We start from the raw sequence: 18,082 nt of genomic DNA, 5'->3' as shown, positions 1-18,082 counted from the left end.
TTTACCAGCATTTGGCCCACATCCCCCTAAACCCTTCCAATTCATATACTCATCCAGACGTCTTTTAAATGTCTGAATTTAAGATGATTTTAAGGTCAGAGGGAGAGATTTAAAATTGACTTAAGGGGCAACTTTTTTCATGTAGAGGGCGGTACATGTATGGAATGAGCTGCTAGACAAAATGGTGGAGACTTGTATAATTACAACAGTGAAAAGGCATCTGGATGAGTATATGAATAGGAAGGATTTAGAGGGATGTGGTACAAATGCTGGTAAATACTCTAGTTTTGGACTTGCCCAATCCAGGGAAAAGCCCTAGTCTATTTACCCTATCCATGCTCCTCATGATTTTATAAACCTCTATAAAGTCACCCCTCAGCCTCCGCACTCCAGGGAAAATAGCCCCAACCTACTCATCCTCTCCCTTTAGCTCAAAGCCTCCAACCCTGGCAACATCCTTGTAACTCTGAGCTGTTTCAAGTTTCACAATATCTTTACAAAGCAAGAAGACCAGAATTGCATGCAGTATTCCAAAAATGGCCTTACAATATCCTGTACAGGCGCAACATGACCTCCCAACTCCTATATTCAATGCATTGACCAATAAAGGCAAGAATGCCAAATGCCTTCTTCACTATCCTATCTACCTGCGACTTCACTTTCAAGGAACTATGAACCTGCACTCCAAGGCCTCTTTGTTCAGAAACACTCTCCAGGACCTCACCATTAATTGTATAAGTACTACCCTGATTTGGCGTTCCAAAATGCAGCACCTCATATTTATCTAAATTAAACTCCACCTGTCACTCCTCGGCCCATCTGATCAAGATCCTGTTGTACACTGATGTAACTTTCTTCACTGTCCAATACACCTCCAATTTTGGTGTAATCTACAAACTTACTAATCATACCTCCTATGTTCACATTCAAATCATCTTGAAAAATGTCCATATTACAGAAGAGTAGGTGCTGGACCTCTTAAAATAAAGGCGGACAATTCCCCAGGATCAGACCAGACACACTACAGAACTCCACATGAAGCCAGGGAAGCGACCATTGGCCACTCCCTGCTGAGAAATGCTTAATGGGATAGGATTAACTAATGATCACATAGTGGAGACACCCCTTATGTAGCAGCAACTATTATATAGTCGAACTTTACATTCCGTGTGAGGGAGAGAGAGAAGGCTCAAGACCACTTTTTTAAAAAGAAACTGAATAAGAGAAATTGTGAGGGCATGACAGCAGAGTGAATTTGCAAAAGAGGTTAAAGGATAGTCAGTAGCAATGCAGTGGCAGATATTTAATGGGATAACTCAGAGTATACAGAATAAATACATTTGAGCAAGGAAGAAAAATTTCAAGGAACAGACAGAGTATCCATGTTTAACCAGAAATATTAAAGATCCTGTCAAAGTAAATGAAAAAGCCCATCAATGTGCAAAGACAGGTGGCAAGCCAAAAGTTGAATGGAATTGTAGCAACCTCCTGGCTGCTGAATCACAGATAGATTGCTAACTTGGCCAAACTGCATGCTGGTTACATAGGCCAAGTAAAACTGAAATCACGAAACCCATACAGTGGACACACTACAAACACAGCAGCCAAGTGCTAATGACATTAGTATAATGTAAAAAGCAACAGTTATTCTGGACAGACATATCCCCCAACAACTTATCCACTAAACAAAGGAATGCCTAGACAGAAATACACTGGGTCCTTCTACACAAAGAAGCTAACAGCACGTTGCCATCTAAGTGATTGGCTCTTGTTTCAAACTATTAAGTGTATTTCCCTGATTGGTCAGAACTATAGAAAGTTCCAGAAAACTATTGAAAAGGTTTAAAAACAGAGTTTACCTGTCGACCTCTGTCTTGGGACTCTCTTGAATCGTCTGAGGCCTTCTCAGGAGAACAGCATGGCAAGAGGCAGAGACCAGCTGACCATCCAGAGAGAGACAGGAAGAAAGCAGCTTTGCAGACCCAGAAACAGAGCCATAGAGAGAACGACTGCGTAACTTTACAATGACTCCAGAAGTATTGTAACCTTAAGGGGCCAAATTAGAATAGGGATAGTATGTTTGATATTAAAGATTATTGTAATTTTATTCCTAATAAAATGGACTGTTTTACTTTAGTACCAGCTTGTGTTCATATTGATTTGGCCGCTTTGGTATTGTGGGACACCTGGGTAAATTCATTCATAACATTCTGTTTGGAGTTGTCTGTAACTTGTTTCAAGAGGAACCAGACAACAGAATATTAAAAACAGCAAAGAATGACCAAAAAAGTAAATAAAGCAAAAAATTAGAGTTGTATGAAAGCTAGCCAGAACTGAAGAAACAGAAATGAGTTTCTGTGAATACTTAAAAACAAAGAGCTAACAAAGTGAGTGGTGGACCAATAACAAGTGAAACTAGATAATTAATAACAGAAAATAAAGAAATAGCAAATGAATTGAACCATCAGTCTTCATTATAGAGGATACAAACAACATCCAAAACCAGTGATAATTCATGAAATGGAAGGGAGGGAGGAACACAGGAAATTGACAACCAGGGTCCTTAAAATAGTGGCCAACGAGCTAGTTGACGCATTAGTTTTCATTGTCAAAAACTCCCTTGATTCTGGAAAAATCCCATTAGATTGGAAGAGAGTGAATTAAACTCCTTTATTCAAAAGAAAAGGGAGACAGAAAGCTTGAATGTACAAGCTAGTTCAAAAATATCTATCATGGGGAAATGTCAGAAAGTATTATTAAAGAAATTGTAGCAGAGCACTTGGATAAGTTCAAGGTAATTCGGCAGAGTCATGTAAAAGGGAAAATCATGTTTGACCAATATATTGGAGTTCTTTGAGGGTGGAACACTTCTTTAAGATAGAAGAACTGGTGGATGCATTATACTTCTGCTTTCCAGAAAGGTTCTTGCAGAAAATAAAAACTCATGCCATAGGGGTTAGGATATTAGCATGGATAGAAAATTGGCTGGCTTTACTAGGAAGTAAAGAATAGGCATAAATCAATCTTTTTCAAATTGGCAAGCTGTAATGAAGCAGGAAGCAGGGGGTGATGTTTTTCTAACTGGAAGCTGGAGTCCAGTGGAGTCCCATAGGGATCAGCGCTGGGGCTTTTCCCATTTGTGGTATGCACTTGGGCAGAACAAACAAGGTAAGGGAATACATGATGAATGGTAGGAACATTTGAGCGACCAAGGATCAGAGAGGCATTGGCATGCATGTCCACAGGGCCTTTAAGGCAGTGGGATAGGTAGAAATAATAGTTAAGAAAGCATATGGGATACTTGCTGTGGGATATAGGTAAAGCAGTGTTGCTTCTGAAGCTATAATTGCTCCTGCAAGGTGATGAACTAACTTACACAATTGTATAATTGTTTCAGCAAAGATCTGAGTTAGCTAAACTTGCATGCAAAGATGAAACTATATGAAGGGAGTCAGTTAAGATTAGGATGAGCAACAATGGAATATGTTACGGACAAGTAGATAAGGAGGATAGTAGGAATGAAAGGACACTAAGCCATGCCAGCTCAGCAGATTGCCTTCACATAGGCACCAGAACGAGCCAAGTTAGTTGCAAATAAGGGATAAAACAAACAAGAGTAAGGGGCGCCAGGCTTAGAGTAGTGGGAGAAGTAAACATGGGCAGAGCCCAGCTAGTCAGGGGCGGAATACAATAGGGAATAGTGATAGGTTTGATGCATAATATGCTAGGCCAATGAAGTAAATGGGGAAGTACCAAGAGAGACTCAATTAAACTGTATAAATTGTGAAGTAATTTTTGGACCGGTGTGCCTTCTTGTTAGACACCCGTCTTGCAAGAACGTTTCAATAAAATCTGCTGCTTCAGAATTTGACTCGGACTGAAATTTATTGATATGTGAGCTTTGTTTCTCACACTTGCCTTTATTAGCTGAAGCATAGAGCTTAAGGGCAAGGAGGTGATGCTGGAACTGCAAAAAATGTTGTTCAGACCACTATTAGAGTATTGTGTGCTGTTCACAACTCAGGAGATTTGATACAACCAGGACAGGCCATCTTCAGAGTGTTTTGCTAGAATTAATACTAAGCTTTTGGTGTAGCAGTTAAAAATAGACCTTGAATCCAAACGTACATATGCCGCAGAACTTACCGGATACTTGCCCAGTTAATATTCAGCTCAACTAGACAAGTCTGTGAGCACTACACAGAATTTCTTTGCGTTGGCATGCCTAAAGCAATTATTCAGTCATTGGAGAAACTAACCAGCCATCAGATGTTTAGGACACCAGTGCCAATGCAGTTGCACCTGCTTTGGAAGGAGGCAAGTACCTTTTTAAGATAAACCATCACTTCTTAAATGTAACTGCTTACAGTATATAACACATATAGCAGACATATGAAGATAATGATAACTTTCCAAAGGAGATTTAGATACATGCTTGTAAAGGAAAAATGTGCACAGATATGGGGTAATCAAGGGAGTGAGACTAATTGAATAATTATTCGAAGGAAGCGCAGATACAATAGGAACAATGACTTTCTTCTGTATCCTAATATTCTATGATTCTCAAAGACAGCTCTGGTGTTTTTGAGGTGATTTCTGTCAGGTAATTATTCATCAGAGGGATTATTTTGCCTCAATAGTTGTAACACTGTCACCATAATATATTGTGACATCGCCGAGTAAGTATAAATTCAAACCAGGATTGTTGTGATTGCAGAGATCTAGGTTTGGAATGTTTCATTGTGATGTATCGTATTTATTTACAATTATCAGACAGTTACTTGACAACTTAATCATTTGATGAAAAGCTTTCAGTGGCTCAAGTACTATTGCTTTCCAGTGATTTTAGTACTTTGGAAATGGATTGCATTTTGTTTAAAGAGTGTTTCTGTCTCTAGCCAAAACTATTTTTACACAATTGCATAGGTTTTCACACTGATTCTTCAATAATTTTCTGCTGTGGATAAATCTTTCAGGAAGAAGAAAGGACAAATACAATGCAGGTAACAAAATGAATTGAATTGTCTAAAAACACGTTATGTGCACTGGAGTACAGCACTATCCATTAATCCCTCAAACCTTTCGTAGGGTGAAAAATGTCCTTTTCTACATGCATTCTAATTGAATTATTTGGTGTCATCCAAAATCTGATTGTCGCATTTGAGTGGTTCATAAATAAGAAATACCAACTGGATGGTATTGGTGAAGAATTGTTTATATGGTTCAGTTGGATTGCAATTATTAAATCAAAGGCGTGATTTCAATCCTGCCCACCTGTCAAAACTGGGAATGTGGGCTGTTACGCTTGCCTGTGGGACTTAACTATGCTCGTATTTTCTTTCTGGCTTTCTGATTTGGTGGTGGTAGAGGGTTGTTTTTCAGACGGGTGGCCTGTGACCAGTGGAGTGCCACAAGGATTGGTGCTGGATCCTCTACGTTTCGTCATTTATATAAATGATTTGGATGTGAACATAAGAGGTAGAGTTAGTAAGTTTGAAGATGACATCAAAATTGGAGGTGTAGTGGACATCAAAGAAGGTCACCTCAGCTTACAACAGGATCTTGATCAGATGGGCCAATGGGCTGAGAAGTGGCAGATGGAGTTTAATTCAGATAAATGTGAGGTGCTGCATTTTGGGAAAGCAAATCTTAGCAGGACTTATATGCTTAATGGTAAGGTCCTAGGGAGTGTTGCTGAACAAAGAGACCTTGGAGTGCAGGTTCATAGCTCCTTGAAAGTAGATCGCAGGTGGATAGGATAGTGAAGAAGGCGTTTGGTATGCTTTCCTTTATTGGTCAGAGTATTGAGTACAGGAGTTGGGAGGTCATGTTGCAGCTGTACAGGACATTGGTTAGGCCACTGCAATTCTGGTCTCCTTCCTATCGGAAAGATGCTGTGAAACTTGAAAAGGATCAGAAAGGATTTACAAGGATGTTGTCAGGGTTGGAGGATTTGAGCTATAGGGAGAGGCTGAACAGGCTGGGGCTGTTTTCCCTGGAGCATCGGAGGCTGAGGGGTGACCTTATAGAGGTTTACAAAATCTTGAGAGGCATGTATAGGGTAAATAGACAAAGTCATTTCTCTCAAGTGGGGGAGTCCAGAACTAGAGGGCATAGGTTTAGGATGAGAGAGAAAAGATATAAAAGGGACCTAAAGGGCAACTTTTTCAGGCAGAGGGTGGTACGTGTATGGAATGAACTGCCAGAGTAAGTGGTAGAGGCTAGTACAATTGCAACATTTAAAAGGCATCTGGATGGGTATATGAATAGGAAGGGTTTGGAGGGATATGGGCCAGATGCTGGCAGGTGGGGCTAGATTGGGTTGAGATAACTGGTTGGCATGGACGGGTTGGTGCGAAGGATCTGATTCCGTGCTGTACATCTCTATGACTCTATGACTCTAATTGGCAACCACTCAAAATCTGAGAGGTTCTTCTTTCAGTATACAGATCAGGCTCCGATGATGTGATAAATGCCCAAATACTTTTTCAATCCAAGTCCTGCATGTGAAAGCTATTATAGTTTCTCTTCCAGTTCCATCATGAGAGACTATAGTCAGGAGAAGCTGTAAAAGATAAGCACTTTTCCTTGTTTTGTCAGGGAAGTAAGGGTGCCCAGTAGTGACCTCCTGCTGCCTAACACTATTTGTTTGTCCACTATACATCTGCTCCTTCCTGATCTCATGGTCGGACTGTGATGGAGCCCATGCTCAGGAATGCTGCAAGAGGCTCATTAATAATATTAACAGAAAACAGCAGTTTTCATGTGTTTGCAAGCATTTGTTTTGACAACTAATGTAGAAATCATGACACCAATGGTCTTTGCTATGTAGATTCCAAAAAGGTTGACAAAACTATCCATGGATTTTAAGAATCTGATAAATAAGAGGCTTGATTTCTATAAGACCCTGCCAACCAAGCTTTTATATCCTCACCGTAGTGCCACAAGTTGCCACACGTCCTGTTTTCTATCATGCTCTTTACAACACAAAAGCTGCTCCAGGTATTGTTTTCAAACTCTAATGATGTGCTGTAAAATTAGATTTCTGTTATTTTGTATAAAATTGAAGAAGAATTGCATATTTTAAAAATAAAAAAACTGAATTGGATCATATGTGAACTCTGTGTCTATTACAATCCTATAGTGCATTTTAAAGTATTTTCTTTGTTTATCATTTTTGTTTATTTTTTGTCCTACACTGCATACTCTTGAGAAATTATTGAAAATTTAACTGAGGAACAGTTTCTTGCAGTGGCACAGTGGTTCACTGTTTAGTACTGCTGCCTCACAGCAGGGGACCTGTGTTTGATACTACCCTTTGGTGGCTGTCTGTGTGGAGCTTGCACATTCTCCTCATGTCTGTATGGGTTTCCTCCAGGTGCTTGGTTTCCTCCCACTGTTCAAAGATATATGGATTAGGTGGATTGGCCATGGAAATGTGGTATTACAGGGATAGGGTAGACGTGTGGGTCTGGGTGGGATACCTATGGAAGGTTGGTGTGGACTTGATGGGCTGAATGGCCTGTTTCCACACCGTAGGGAATTTATGATTCTAATTATCCTTATGTGCACACTTCAGACACAGGAATAATCTGTTACATAACTCAAAGCAGTAGGCAAAGGGATATTTCCAAATTAGCTGTGAACTAATGAATGCCATTCCTCTATCACTTCTCTCTGTATTCTGGATCAGTTTCTAGAAGTTGTTCAAATACAAAGTACTTAATCCTGAGCGGCAGTAGCATTCAGTAAATTTGTGATTTTGCACAAAAACTGCTGAGCTCTCATGGCACAGTTCTACAGGGTAATTATGGAGCAGTGATCATGTTTTTTGAATGAAAGAAATGTGAAAATAGCATTACAATGCTGTCATACAATATTACATATCATGTAGGTTTCCAAATTGAGCTGTTAGTTCTTGACTCATTGCCAAATCATGAAATGCATCTCGGAGGAAAGGATGATGTGAGCAAGCTGTTTGGTCCAAAGAAGCTCCATTTGGACACTGGCATCAACATTTCAGGGATGTTCCATGGGCACCAGCCACATGCACCCTACGTTCATGGACTTTGGCATCAGACTTTTGCAAGTCTCTAAGAACCCTCCTCTCTGGTCCACTTACAAAATGCTCTTGTTCTTCAACGCTGTATCTTGGGTTGCTGTGGCAATAATCATTATAATGCTAATGCAAGGAAACTGTGCACACAGGCCATGGGCCCAGCTTGTAGACTGGACCATGCCACATCTCCAGGCATCCCTTTGCTTTTATAGCACTCACTCACTCACTCTGAGCCAACCTGGATGTCTACAGCATCCCAGTCTTGCATTGTCTAACCTTACTTTTTTACCACTGCAGTAGATATGATCTAATTAACCTATTCGGAGGTGTTCTTACACAGCTCTAAAGCAGGTGGGTCCTAAACCCAAACCTCCTGGCTCAGAGGTAGGGACACTACATTGCTGTCTTCTTTAGTGCAGCCTCAAAACTAGGAAGCTTGTCATGATTATGAGCAGCCCTCAGTAAAGGGAGATAGTCTTTGCTGAGGACTTGGCACAGTACATCAAGGACAGCCCCCGATACCAGTCACTTGCCAGTCAGTCAGCCACTTGACAGATAGAGTCAACATGCCCACGAAAGGGGTGAGGAGCTAAATGCCAGATAGCTCACCACCCGTCTTAACTCTCTCTGCCCTATTGTGAGCTCTTTTCTCCTTACAATGAGAGAAAGGCAGGCATTGAAGGAGATACAAGAGCATGGCAAAGCATTTTCTGTTGGTGCAGGTAGGGAGGCGTCCCAAGTGAGTGAGTACACAGTGCGCAGTACATGCAGTGTTAGTGGTGTCAGGGGTTAGAATGGGTAACAGGGAGTGAGGAAAGATGTTGCAGGTAATAGAGACAGTGGTAGAGCATGAGCCTTGGAGGGAGGTGGATGCTGTTGCAAAAGTAGACATATAGAGACATGAGCGCTTAAGCTGTGAAAAGCCATTGACCTTCCTCCTACATTGCCGGGTATTCCTCCTGATAACTAAGACTATACTGATCTAGATGGCAATCTCAGACAAGGTTGGTATAATCTAGTGGTTTGCCTTCCTCCGTTGGTCCTAGTAGAAGAGAATTACTTACAAGTGATTGTTTAGTGTCCACTTCATAGAAAAATGTAAACTTGGTCTGACAAGTATTACTATTAACAATTTTAAAACAAAACAAAACCCCTATAATTTAGTTTACTTTTGCTCTAGGATCCCAATGAAGATACAGAATGGAATGATGCCTTACGAAGTTTTGGCATTATTCCTCCAAAAGAAAAACCAAGGGATGAGGTTGAAGAAATAGTCTTGCGTTTAAAGGAAGAAGCTAAAGGTAAAAGTTTAATTTTGTCTAAAGGTGCACTTGAAAGCAGTATGTTTTAATAATTGAGATAAGGACGTTATGATCTCAGCTGATGTCACTAATAAACAAGTCAAATCCCAGAATCAAATCTGGCTTGATTGATCATATTTTGTTTTTATTAATTTGATGTAGAAGAATTTCACTTAAACATAACGTGCCAAGTTGCAGATCTAGCTTTCACAATAAAACAGAAATTTATTACGCAAAAGAAATAAAAATAAACTAAAACAAAACAAGCTATCGGCATGTAATGCTACTTAATTCTTTTTCTGCTACTTAATTTTTTTTCAAAAGCCTGGCAAAGCAAAATGTAATCTATTCTTTAGAATCTAGATAAGTTTTCCTTCCATATTTAAATCTGTAGCTTTGGCTTAACCACTTCTTCTCTCACTTCATTTCCTGTGAGTTCTGACATCTTTTATTTGAATCCTCATATCACTGAGATCTCAGAATCCCTCAACTTTGAGTAACTAATTCAGATTTCTAACCAAACCCTTCCAGTCTTAAATGCAGTGTTAATGCATTTCTACCATTGCTTTTAAACATGCTACTTATACATACCTATTACAAAAAAGAATGATGGGACGCTAAGTAAATCTTTCACATCACGTGTACTTTGTCTAAATGCTAATCTTTGCTCATAATCTGATGATACTTCAGCCTGAGCTGTTTTCTCCACTCTCAGGGGCTGGACAAGTTAAAAATAGGATCACTGGTTTCAGTCACAATTGTCTGTGTGTAATAATTCAAATTTATAAGCATACAAGGCTTCCACACATCCATGGATTATTTTTTTGTTCTCTTCAGGATGCTTTTCTATGCCTGGCATATTCCTGCATCTCTGTGTGCCTTATTTCCTTTTGTAGTTCATTACCAGAAAGGACTCAAAAACTTTATGACACATTTGCTGGCAAATGAGCAATTGCTAATCGTAACCAGCTCATTAGCATCTTAACTATAATGCCATGGTTGTTTAAAACCTGTACTCTGGAAGGAGAATTATTTTGCACCCAGAACAATGGACAGAAGGAGATGGGTAGCCTGGCAAAATGACAGGAGAGCACTTGGGCTGAAAGCTTTTAAGGTTTGGCCATTGTTGAAAGCTTACTAGAGCTACCTGTATTGCCAGGTGTAGACCATAATTATCGGCTGCAGGTAGGCAAATTGATCCTCTTTGAGACCCAAGTCACAGATATTTTCCAGACTTTTTCAGAATTTTCTATGGGCACATGTAAAGAATGGAGCTCCAGAGCTTTGACAGAGCTAAAGAGATGAGAGCTCAGCAACAAGCCAGTATTGCTACAGATGGTAACCCTTGCAAGGAACAACATTTGAATTAGCTGGAGGATGAGATTGAATGAAATGCCTGTAAGAAAAGCTGTAGGCTGCACTAACTCGATGAATATATCAGAGCTATGGAGACTAATAGGCCTATCCGAGATGGATCTCACCTATGCAGAATTAGGGAATTTTGAAAACCTAACAGGTGAAGTCTGCAAGTAACATTGGATTTCATCTCCTCCAGCTCTGTGTGGCCTCCCTTTCAGAGCCTTTGACTTGCACTACCAAACTGCTGTGAGCTGCCTCCCCTTGAATTACAGCATCTGCTTCTCAAATATCAAGAACTGCTCACACTGCTGGATTGGCTCCCATGCCTGCTGGCCATTAGTTGGATGGCCCTTAAAAGAAGCAAAAGTGGCATATTTGTAATGTCACTGGGCCTAGTGATTTAGGGACCCAAGCCCGAGCAGGACACTGGTTCAAAACCTACCATTTAATCAAGTTAATTTATTGAAGTGACAGATTTGGAATTGAAAGCTAGTCCCAGCAACAGTGACCATGAAATTATCATTGATTGTTGTAAAAGCTCAGCTACTGTAGATCACTACTGCGCTTTAGAAATGTCAAATGCAGCCTGTATTAGTCTAGTTTATTGACTCCAGACCTATAGCAATCTGAGTCACATTTAACTGCACTCTGAAAAGTGCAAGACACTATACTATATAAAACTGCTTGTGAAAAGTCCTTTCCTGAGGGACTGCAGCGGTTCAAGAAGACCACCTTCTCAACAGTACTTAGGGATGAGCAAGAAATACGAGTTTTGTCAGTGATATTTGTATCCCATGATTAAATAAAAAAATGCATTTCCTCTTCCACTGCCCACCCATGTGACTGCTCCACTTCACTTTGGACACTTTAAGTGTAATATTGTTTCAAATCACTGTTTCAAAGTTTACTCCTTGTTCCAAAACCTATTTGTTCGGAAAATTGTTCAAAAGATCAAAGTGTCAATTTCAGGGAGGTTCATGGAGGGTTTCTCTCCTGGAGCTCTAACAAATATCCTCGCACAATCTTACAATGCTCAGCTCATTAAGCGTGCACAATGTCTCCATGGCACCGCTCTCGTACAATCATGCACTTTCCAATGTCAGAATTTCTCACTGTTGTTAGGGCCTTCTGAGTTCTCCGATGCTAGATCCATCTTTACAGACCAGCTATGAACCAGGTCAAACCCTGTTGGCCAGAAAATGGACTTTACAGTTTCATCATGTGAAAAATTGCAACAGAGATAGTCAATAAAGGTAAACCGGCATCCTGCTTTGCTGATGAGAACTTGGAAGTTCTGGTAGGAGGGGTGGTAGACTGGAAGGCTGTCCTCAGGACCATCAGTAAAAAGCATGACATCAGTCCCAGCAGCATGACCCAAAGTAATACAGAAGAAGATGAATGATTTTCTGTGCTCTAAAGTGGTAAATGCACTATTTTTTCTCAGATTCACTAACTTTGCCACTGCACATACCTCCCACCAAGGCTCTTGGTATCCCACGCCCAGTGTTGAATGCAACATCTTCCCTCAATCACCCGAGCTCCAAGCTACTAACCCTTCCTGCCATCTACATATCCTATTCACTCACTTGGGACAGCTTTCACCAATTGCAGCAACACTAACAGGTGTGCCAGGCATATTAATCTCATTCAATCCCTGCCTTTGTCTCATTCCAGTATAAAAATACACACAATATGACAGATATCACCAAGAGAGCTGATGGGGCACTCGACATTCATCTGCTCATTCCCTTAGCAAACAGAATCCTTGCCTTTCTGGGAGAGGATCACAACTGCTTATATTTTGTTTCGGCAAACAACTGTTGTCAAGTCCTGCACTACTCTTTCATTGCCACTACTTTAAATATATTCTTAACATGCGCAAGCATTCTACCCCTATTTTGCAGATTATTCTCTCGCTTGTCTTCTACAGGCACAAGTATCCTGCACGCAGCCTCTGTCATGAAGAGACCAGCCTCTCCAGCTAACATCTCCTCTTCTACCTCTGAGGAAGAGGACATAAATCAATCAAGGAAGCATCAACAAGGCTGCCTCCTCCATTGGCTCAGATACTGATTCTTTAGTGGGTATTTTAGATAGATTAAAGTTGAGAGTGCATTCTGATAAACACATTGGTGGCACATCACCATAGCTTGCAGAGGAAGAAATGTCCCAGACTGCTGGCACTCAGTGGGCTGCCGAACATGAAGCAACCACTCAGTCTGAAGTAGAGGAAGATCCTGTGCTGCTGGCCATTAATTACTTCCTTGAATTGGAGTTCTTGCAAACGCCTTGATGAGTGCAAGATGAAACGTTTTGACAGAATCATTTTTTTCCCCACCAATACTATTTGAAAATCTTAACAATGCACTTAGAAAATCATAACATGATCAGATAGAGTCAACATGATTTACAAAAAGGGAATCACTATTTGATAAATTCATTAGATTTTCTTGAGGATGTAAATAATGGTGTAGATAAAGGGGAATTAGGAGGTGTAAAACATTTTGATTTCCAAAAGACATTCAATACGGTACCACGCAAAATGTTAATTGTCAAACTAAATGCTCATGGAATTGGGATAACAGACTAATATGGATAGAAGGTTGGTAAAAGTCAGAAAACACCAAACAGGGATAAAAAGGGCAATTTCAAGTTGGCAGATTGTAACTGAGAAGTGAGGCAAGGAACAGTGCAGATCAATGCTTAGGAATTTATCCCTGACTCATATGATGAGACTGAGAGTAATGTATTGATTTTGCTATTGGTACAAAGCTAAGGGAGAATGTAAGCTTGTGTGAGAATGACACAAAGAGGCAACTCAAAAAGGTGACAAAGGGCCATAGACGTTAGCTTAATAGGCTACAAGGAGATGGACAGAGCATAATGGGGGGGAATGTAAGGTTGTTCGCTTTGGTAGTAAGCATTGAAAAGGAGAATATATTATAAAAGGTGTGAAACTTCCTGATGAAGGGCTTTTGCCCGAAATGTTGATTTTCCTGCTCCTTGGATGCTGCCTGACCTGCTGTGCTTTTCCAGCACCACTCTAATCTAGACTTTATTGCCAGGATATAGAGTATAAAAATAAGACAGTCTTGATATAATTGTATGCTTTGTTGGGGTCATGCCTGGACTACTGTGTACAGTTTTAACTGAGGGTATACTTTCAATGGGAGCAGCACAGCAAAGGTTCACTATATTGGTTTGTGGGATGAAATTGTTATTCAGTGATGACAGGCTGAGTAAATGTGGTTTATATTCTCTGCAGTTCAGACAAAGGAGTTGCTAAGATACAGTGTTTCTCCCAAATAGGATTTCTAGAACATTGATCCACAGACTCAGAATAAGAGGTCAATAAGAGCTGAAATGAGAAGAAACCTCTCACCTGAAGGGTAATAATCTTGGGAGTTCTCTACCCCAGGCTTGTAGATGCTCCATACTTTATTATATTTAAAGCTGAGATAGTCAAATCTTGGTTTCTTAGGCTATCAATGGAGATTTAGAATGGGAAGAGGACAAAGAGAGATGAGGTTGATGGTCAATCATGATCAAGTTGAATGGAGAACAGCTTGAGTGGCCATATGATGTTCTCCAGTTCCTATTTCTCATGATCTTATATTCTTTTGTCGCATGCTCACACACATAGATTCTTGTAATGCTTCTGACAAAGTTATAGGGACACTGAGCAAAGTTCTAACATTGGGCATCATCAATACATCAGTCATTTTGAGTCCAATGTCAAAAGTTTTTGCTTTTTACAGTTAAACCCTATGAACGGATGAACCTTGCAGAGTTAAAAGAAGCAGAGGATGAGTTTGATGGGGAGGATGAACGTGCTGTTGAAATGTACAGGTTAGTGCAAACAACTCTTTTTCTACAACAATAAAATAGCACATGGGAAGGATCTGTTTCAATTGATTCACTGAGTATTACTTGCCTTCAGATTGTAAAGTGGAGACCTAGTTTTATACATTTTAATTTCAGATATATTGTAATTGATGAGCAATTATATTTCTATACATACACAAAAAATTGAAATTATTTTGTAGGAAATTAATGCACTAAATATTATAGACTGTATATAAAATCTTAGATACTCAAATGCAATTAATGCAGCATCTGCAAATTCTTCTCCATAAGTATATGGGGAATACTGAGTAAGTACTACAGTGAGGGTAAGGATGCGTTCCTGCTACTTCTTGAACTGGTTCTGTGATTCCACGGGTCCTTTTAAGGAAAAGCTCTTGTCTTGCCTCAAACAATAACGTCATTGACTAAGGAGTAGACAGCTGTAATTGTCAAAGCTCACACATTCTCAACATCTCTACCCATTCAAGGTGCATGTAAAGATTTGTAGCTCGGGTGCTTGTGTAATTGTGGGTATGTTAGCCGAGCTGGGAAGTTGATTTGCAGATATTTTGTCCACTGTCTAGGTGACATCTTCAGTGCTTTGGAGCGTCCTGTGAAGCGCTGCTGTACTGTGTCTTTGTGAATTTATTTGGTTCCATTCCTGCTGCTTCTGGTTGCCAGTTCTGGCTGTTCGTTGTAGTGGTCGGTATATTGGGCCTAGGTCTATGTGTCTGGGCAGATGCCTAACAACCTCAACTCCAAAGAGAGAGAAGCCCTAAAAATGCTCAAAAATGACAGGAACATAATCATAGTACCAGCAGGTAAAGGCAGAATGACAGTTATTATGGATAAGACCAAATATATTCGGAAAACAGAGAAACTACTTGCAGATACTAATGCCTACCGACAGAGGGAGTATGACCCCATGCCACAGCTAACCAATAGAATAATCAATACATTATGGAACTAACAAAAAAAAATGGACTGATAACCAGGATTGACCAACAAAGAATGAAACCAGAAACCAGAACCTAGACTCCAAGATTTTACGGACTACCAAAGGTACATAAACCAGAAATACCACTTAGATCCATTGTTGCACTTTCAGGAACTCCATCACAGAAACAGGCAAAAGAACATCAGCAAAAACTGAAACATTTTATCAGCTGATCCAAAATCCATACAATCATCACAGGAATCCCTAGACAACATCAAAAACATAAACATAGGCAAGGACGAAGCAATGGTCTCTTTCAATACAATGGCACTGTTCACTTCAGTTGACAAAATTCTAGACAGAGAGACAGTAGCCAACCTCCTGGACAAACAGAACAGATGACACAGATGGGGAACCTATAAACAAGGACTGCATAATCAAACTACTAGACGTGTGCATGACGGCGCACCTCACATTCAACAACCAAATATATGAACAGATCAATGGGACACCTATGGGCTCACTCATCTCCGGGCTCATAGCAGAAGCAGTGATGCAAAGACTGGAACAAACAGCCCTCCTACAAATCTGATCCAAATTACAAAAGTGTCATCCACATATCTGATCCAAATTCTGGATCAGATATGTGGACGACACTTTTGTAATTATTAAAAGAACTGAAATCGAGAATAAACATGGGATCATCAACACTATACTCACAAATCTAACAACCTCTACACCAAAGACAGAGATGCCCTAAAAACACTCAAAAATGCCAAGAACATAATCATAGTACTAGCGGATACAGGCAGAATGATGGTTATTATGGACAAGACCGAATATATTCGCAGAGCAGCAAAACTATTTGCAGATACCGATTTATGAGAGAGGAGGAAACCAACAATTAACTCCCATTCCTAGATGTGAAGGTAGAAAGAACACAGATTGGTGAATGCACCACAACAGTGTACAGGAAAGCCACACGCACCGACCAGATCCTGAGCGACATCAGCAACCACCCAAACACACATAAGGGACACACTGCAGCACTCCCAACCTGTGAAGAGAAGAAGAAGAACAGCTCTACAGAGTCTTCGCCAAGAACGGATTTCCCCACAACTTCATCAGCAGATGCCTAACAGACAAACAACGCGGCGAGGACATGCCACAACAATACACACTAACCACTCTACCTTATGTAAAAAAATGTCTTGGAACTGACAGCCAAACTTCTCCGACCACTTGGGTTCATGACAGCCCATAAACCAACAGCCAAACTCAGACAACTCATCAGGACAAAAGACCCTATACCCATCACGTTCAAGACAAAGGTAATTTACATGATTCCATGCAAAGACGACACAAACATTATATAGGACAACTAGCAATCCACATCCATGGACACCAACTAGCCACTAAACGCCACAAGCAGCTGTCCCTAGTAGCCATATGCGCAGATGACAAGGACCACACATTCGCCTGGGGCTACACAACAATCATAGGACAAGCTGAACAGAGGACAGCCAGAGAATTTCTAGAGACATGGCACTCATCCATGGATTCCATCAACAAACACATAGACCAAGACCCAACATATCAGCTGCTACAATGAACAACTGGAAGCAACAGGAAAGGAACCAAATAAATTCCAGAAGACATAGTATAGCAGCGCTTCACAGGATGCTCCAAAGCATTGAAGATGTCACCTAGACAGGGGACGAAACGTCTGCATACCATCTTCCCAGCTCGGCAAACATACCCACAATTACGGCATCTCTACCCATTTCTTTACTAAAAGATATTTCCAGAAGGGGAAGAGAATGAAATGCATTTCCTTAATCCACTATATCATACATGTCTAACTTTTTCATATGAAGGGCCACTTCTCAATTCTTTTTCATTCAGAGGGTCATAGACCAAATTTTGGAACAATGAGGGATTAGAAATTCATTTCACTTTTGTTAAAAATAATCAAAAAATACTTTCTCGTAAAAATGTGCCCTTACCTCTTCTCTTCCCTTTCAAAATGCCAATAGGATCCCCCTGGTCCTCACCTACCATTTCACCAGCATCCATCTTCAAAGGATCATAGATCGCCATTTCCGCCACCTCCAATGAGATGTCACTACCAGACACATATTCCCTTTCCCTCTCTTGTCAGCCTTTCACAGGACTGTTTCCTCTGGAACACCCTGGTCCACTCTTCCTCCATTCCCAACACAGTCCCACACCCCCAAGGCACCTTCCCCTGCAATTGCAGGTGTAAATCCTGCCTGTTTACTTCCTCCCTCTTCACGATCCAAGGGTCCAGACCTTCCAGGTGAAGTAGTGATTTACCTGCACTTCACTCAATCTAATCTGCTGTATTCATTGCTCATAATGTGGCCTCTTCTGCACTGGTGAGATGAAACACAAACTGGATGATCACTTTGCAAAACACCTGTCTGCAAAAATGATTCTGAGCTTCCAGTTGCCTTTTGAAGCCAGGGTGCTCCTGACTATGGATAAACTCACTTCCCCATTTCTTTCCATCACAGATCCAGGTGCATCACTTCATGATGCCCAGCACCAAATAGTACC

General features: G+C 40.5%; 1 protein-coding gene across 1 annotated transcript in view; it reads left to right on the top strand.

Moving 5' to 3' along the window:
- The first annotated feature begins 2,740 nt into the window (after window positions 1-2,740).
- The window catches only part of LOC122554981 (phosducin-like protein 2), a 29,314-nt gene continuing 13,972 nt past the window's right edge, over window positions 2,741-18,082 (top strand). The window contains exons 1-3 of the mRNA XM_043700479.1: window positions 2,741-2,794; window positions 9,240-9,360; window positions 14,478-14,568. Coding sequence (XP_043556414.1) covers window positions 2,741-2,794; window positions 9,240-9,360; window positions 14,478-14,568 — 266 coding nt within the window. The remainder of the gene's footprint in view (window positions 2,795-9,239; window positions 9,361-14,477; window positions 14,569-18,082) is intronic.

The sequence above is a fragment of the Chiloscyllium plagiosum genome, unplaced genomic scaffold (assembly GCF_037043375.1).
Source record: "Chiloscyllium plagiosum isolate Xiang-an unplaced genomic scaffold, Cpla_swu_hap1 HiC_scaffold_1, whole genome shotgun sequence".
Taxonomy (NCBI): Eukaryota; Metazoa; Chordata; class Chondrichthyes; order Orectolobiformes; family Hemiscylliidae; genus Chiloscyllium; species Chiloscyllium plagiosum.
This window is presented reverse-complemented; position numbering and strand designations above follow the sequence as displayed.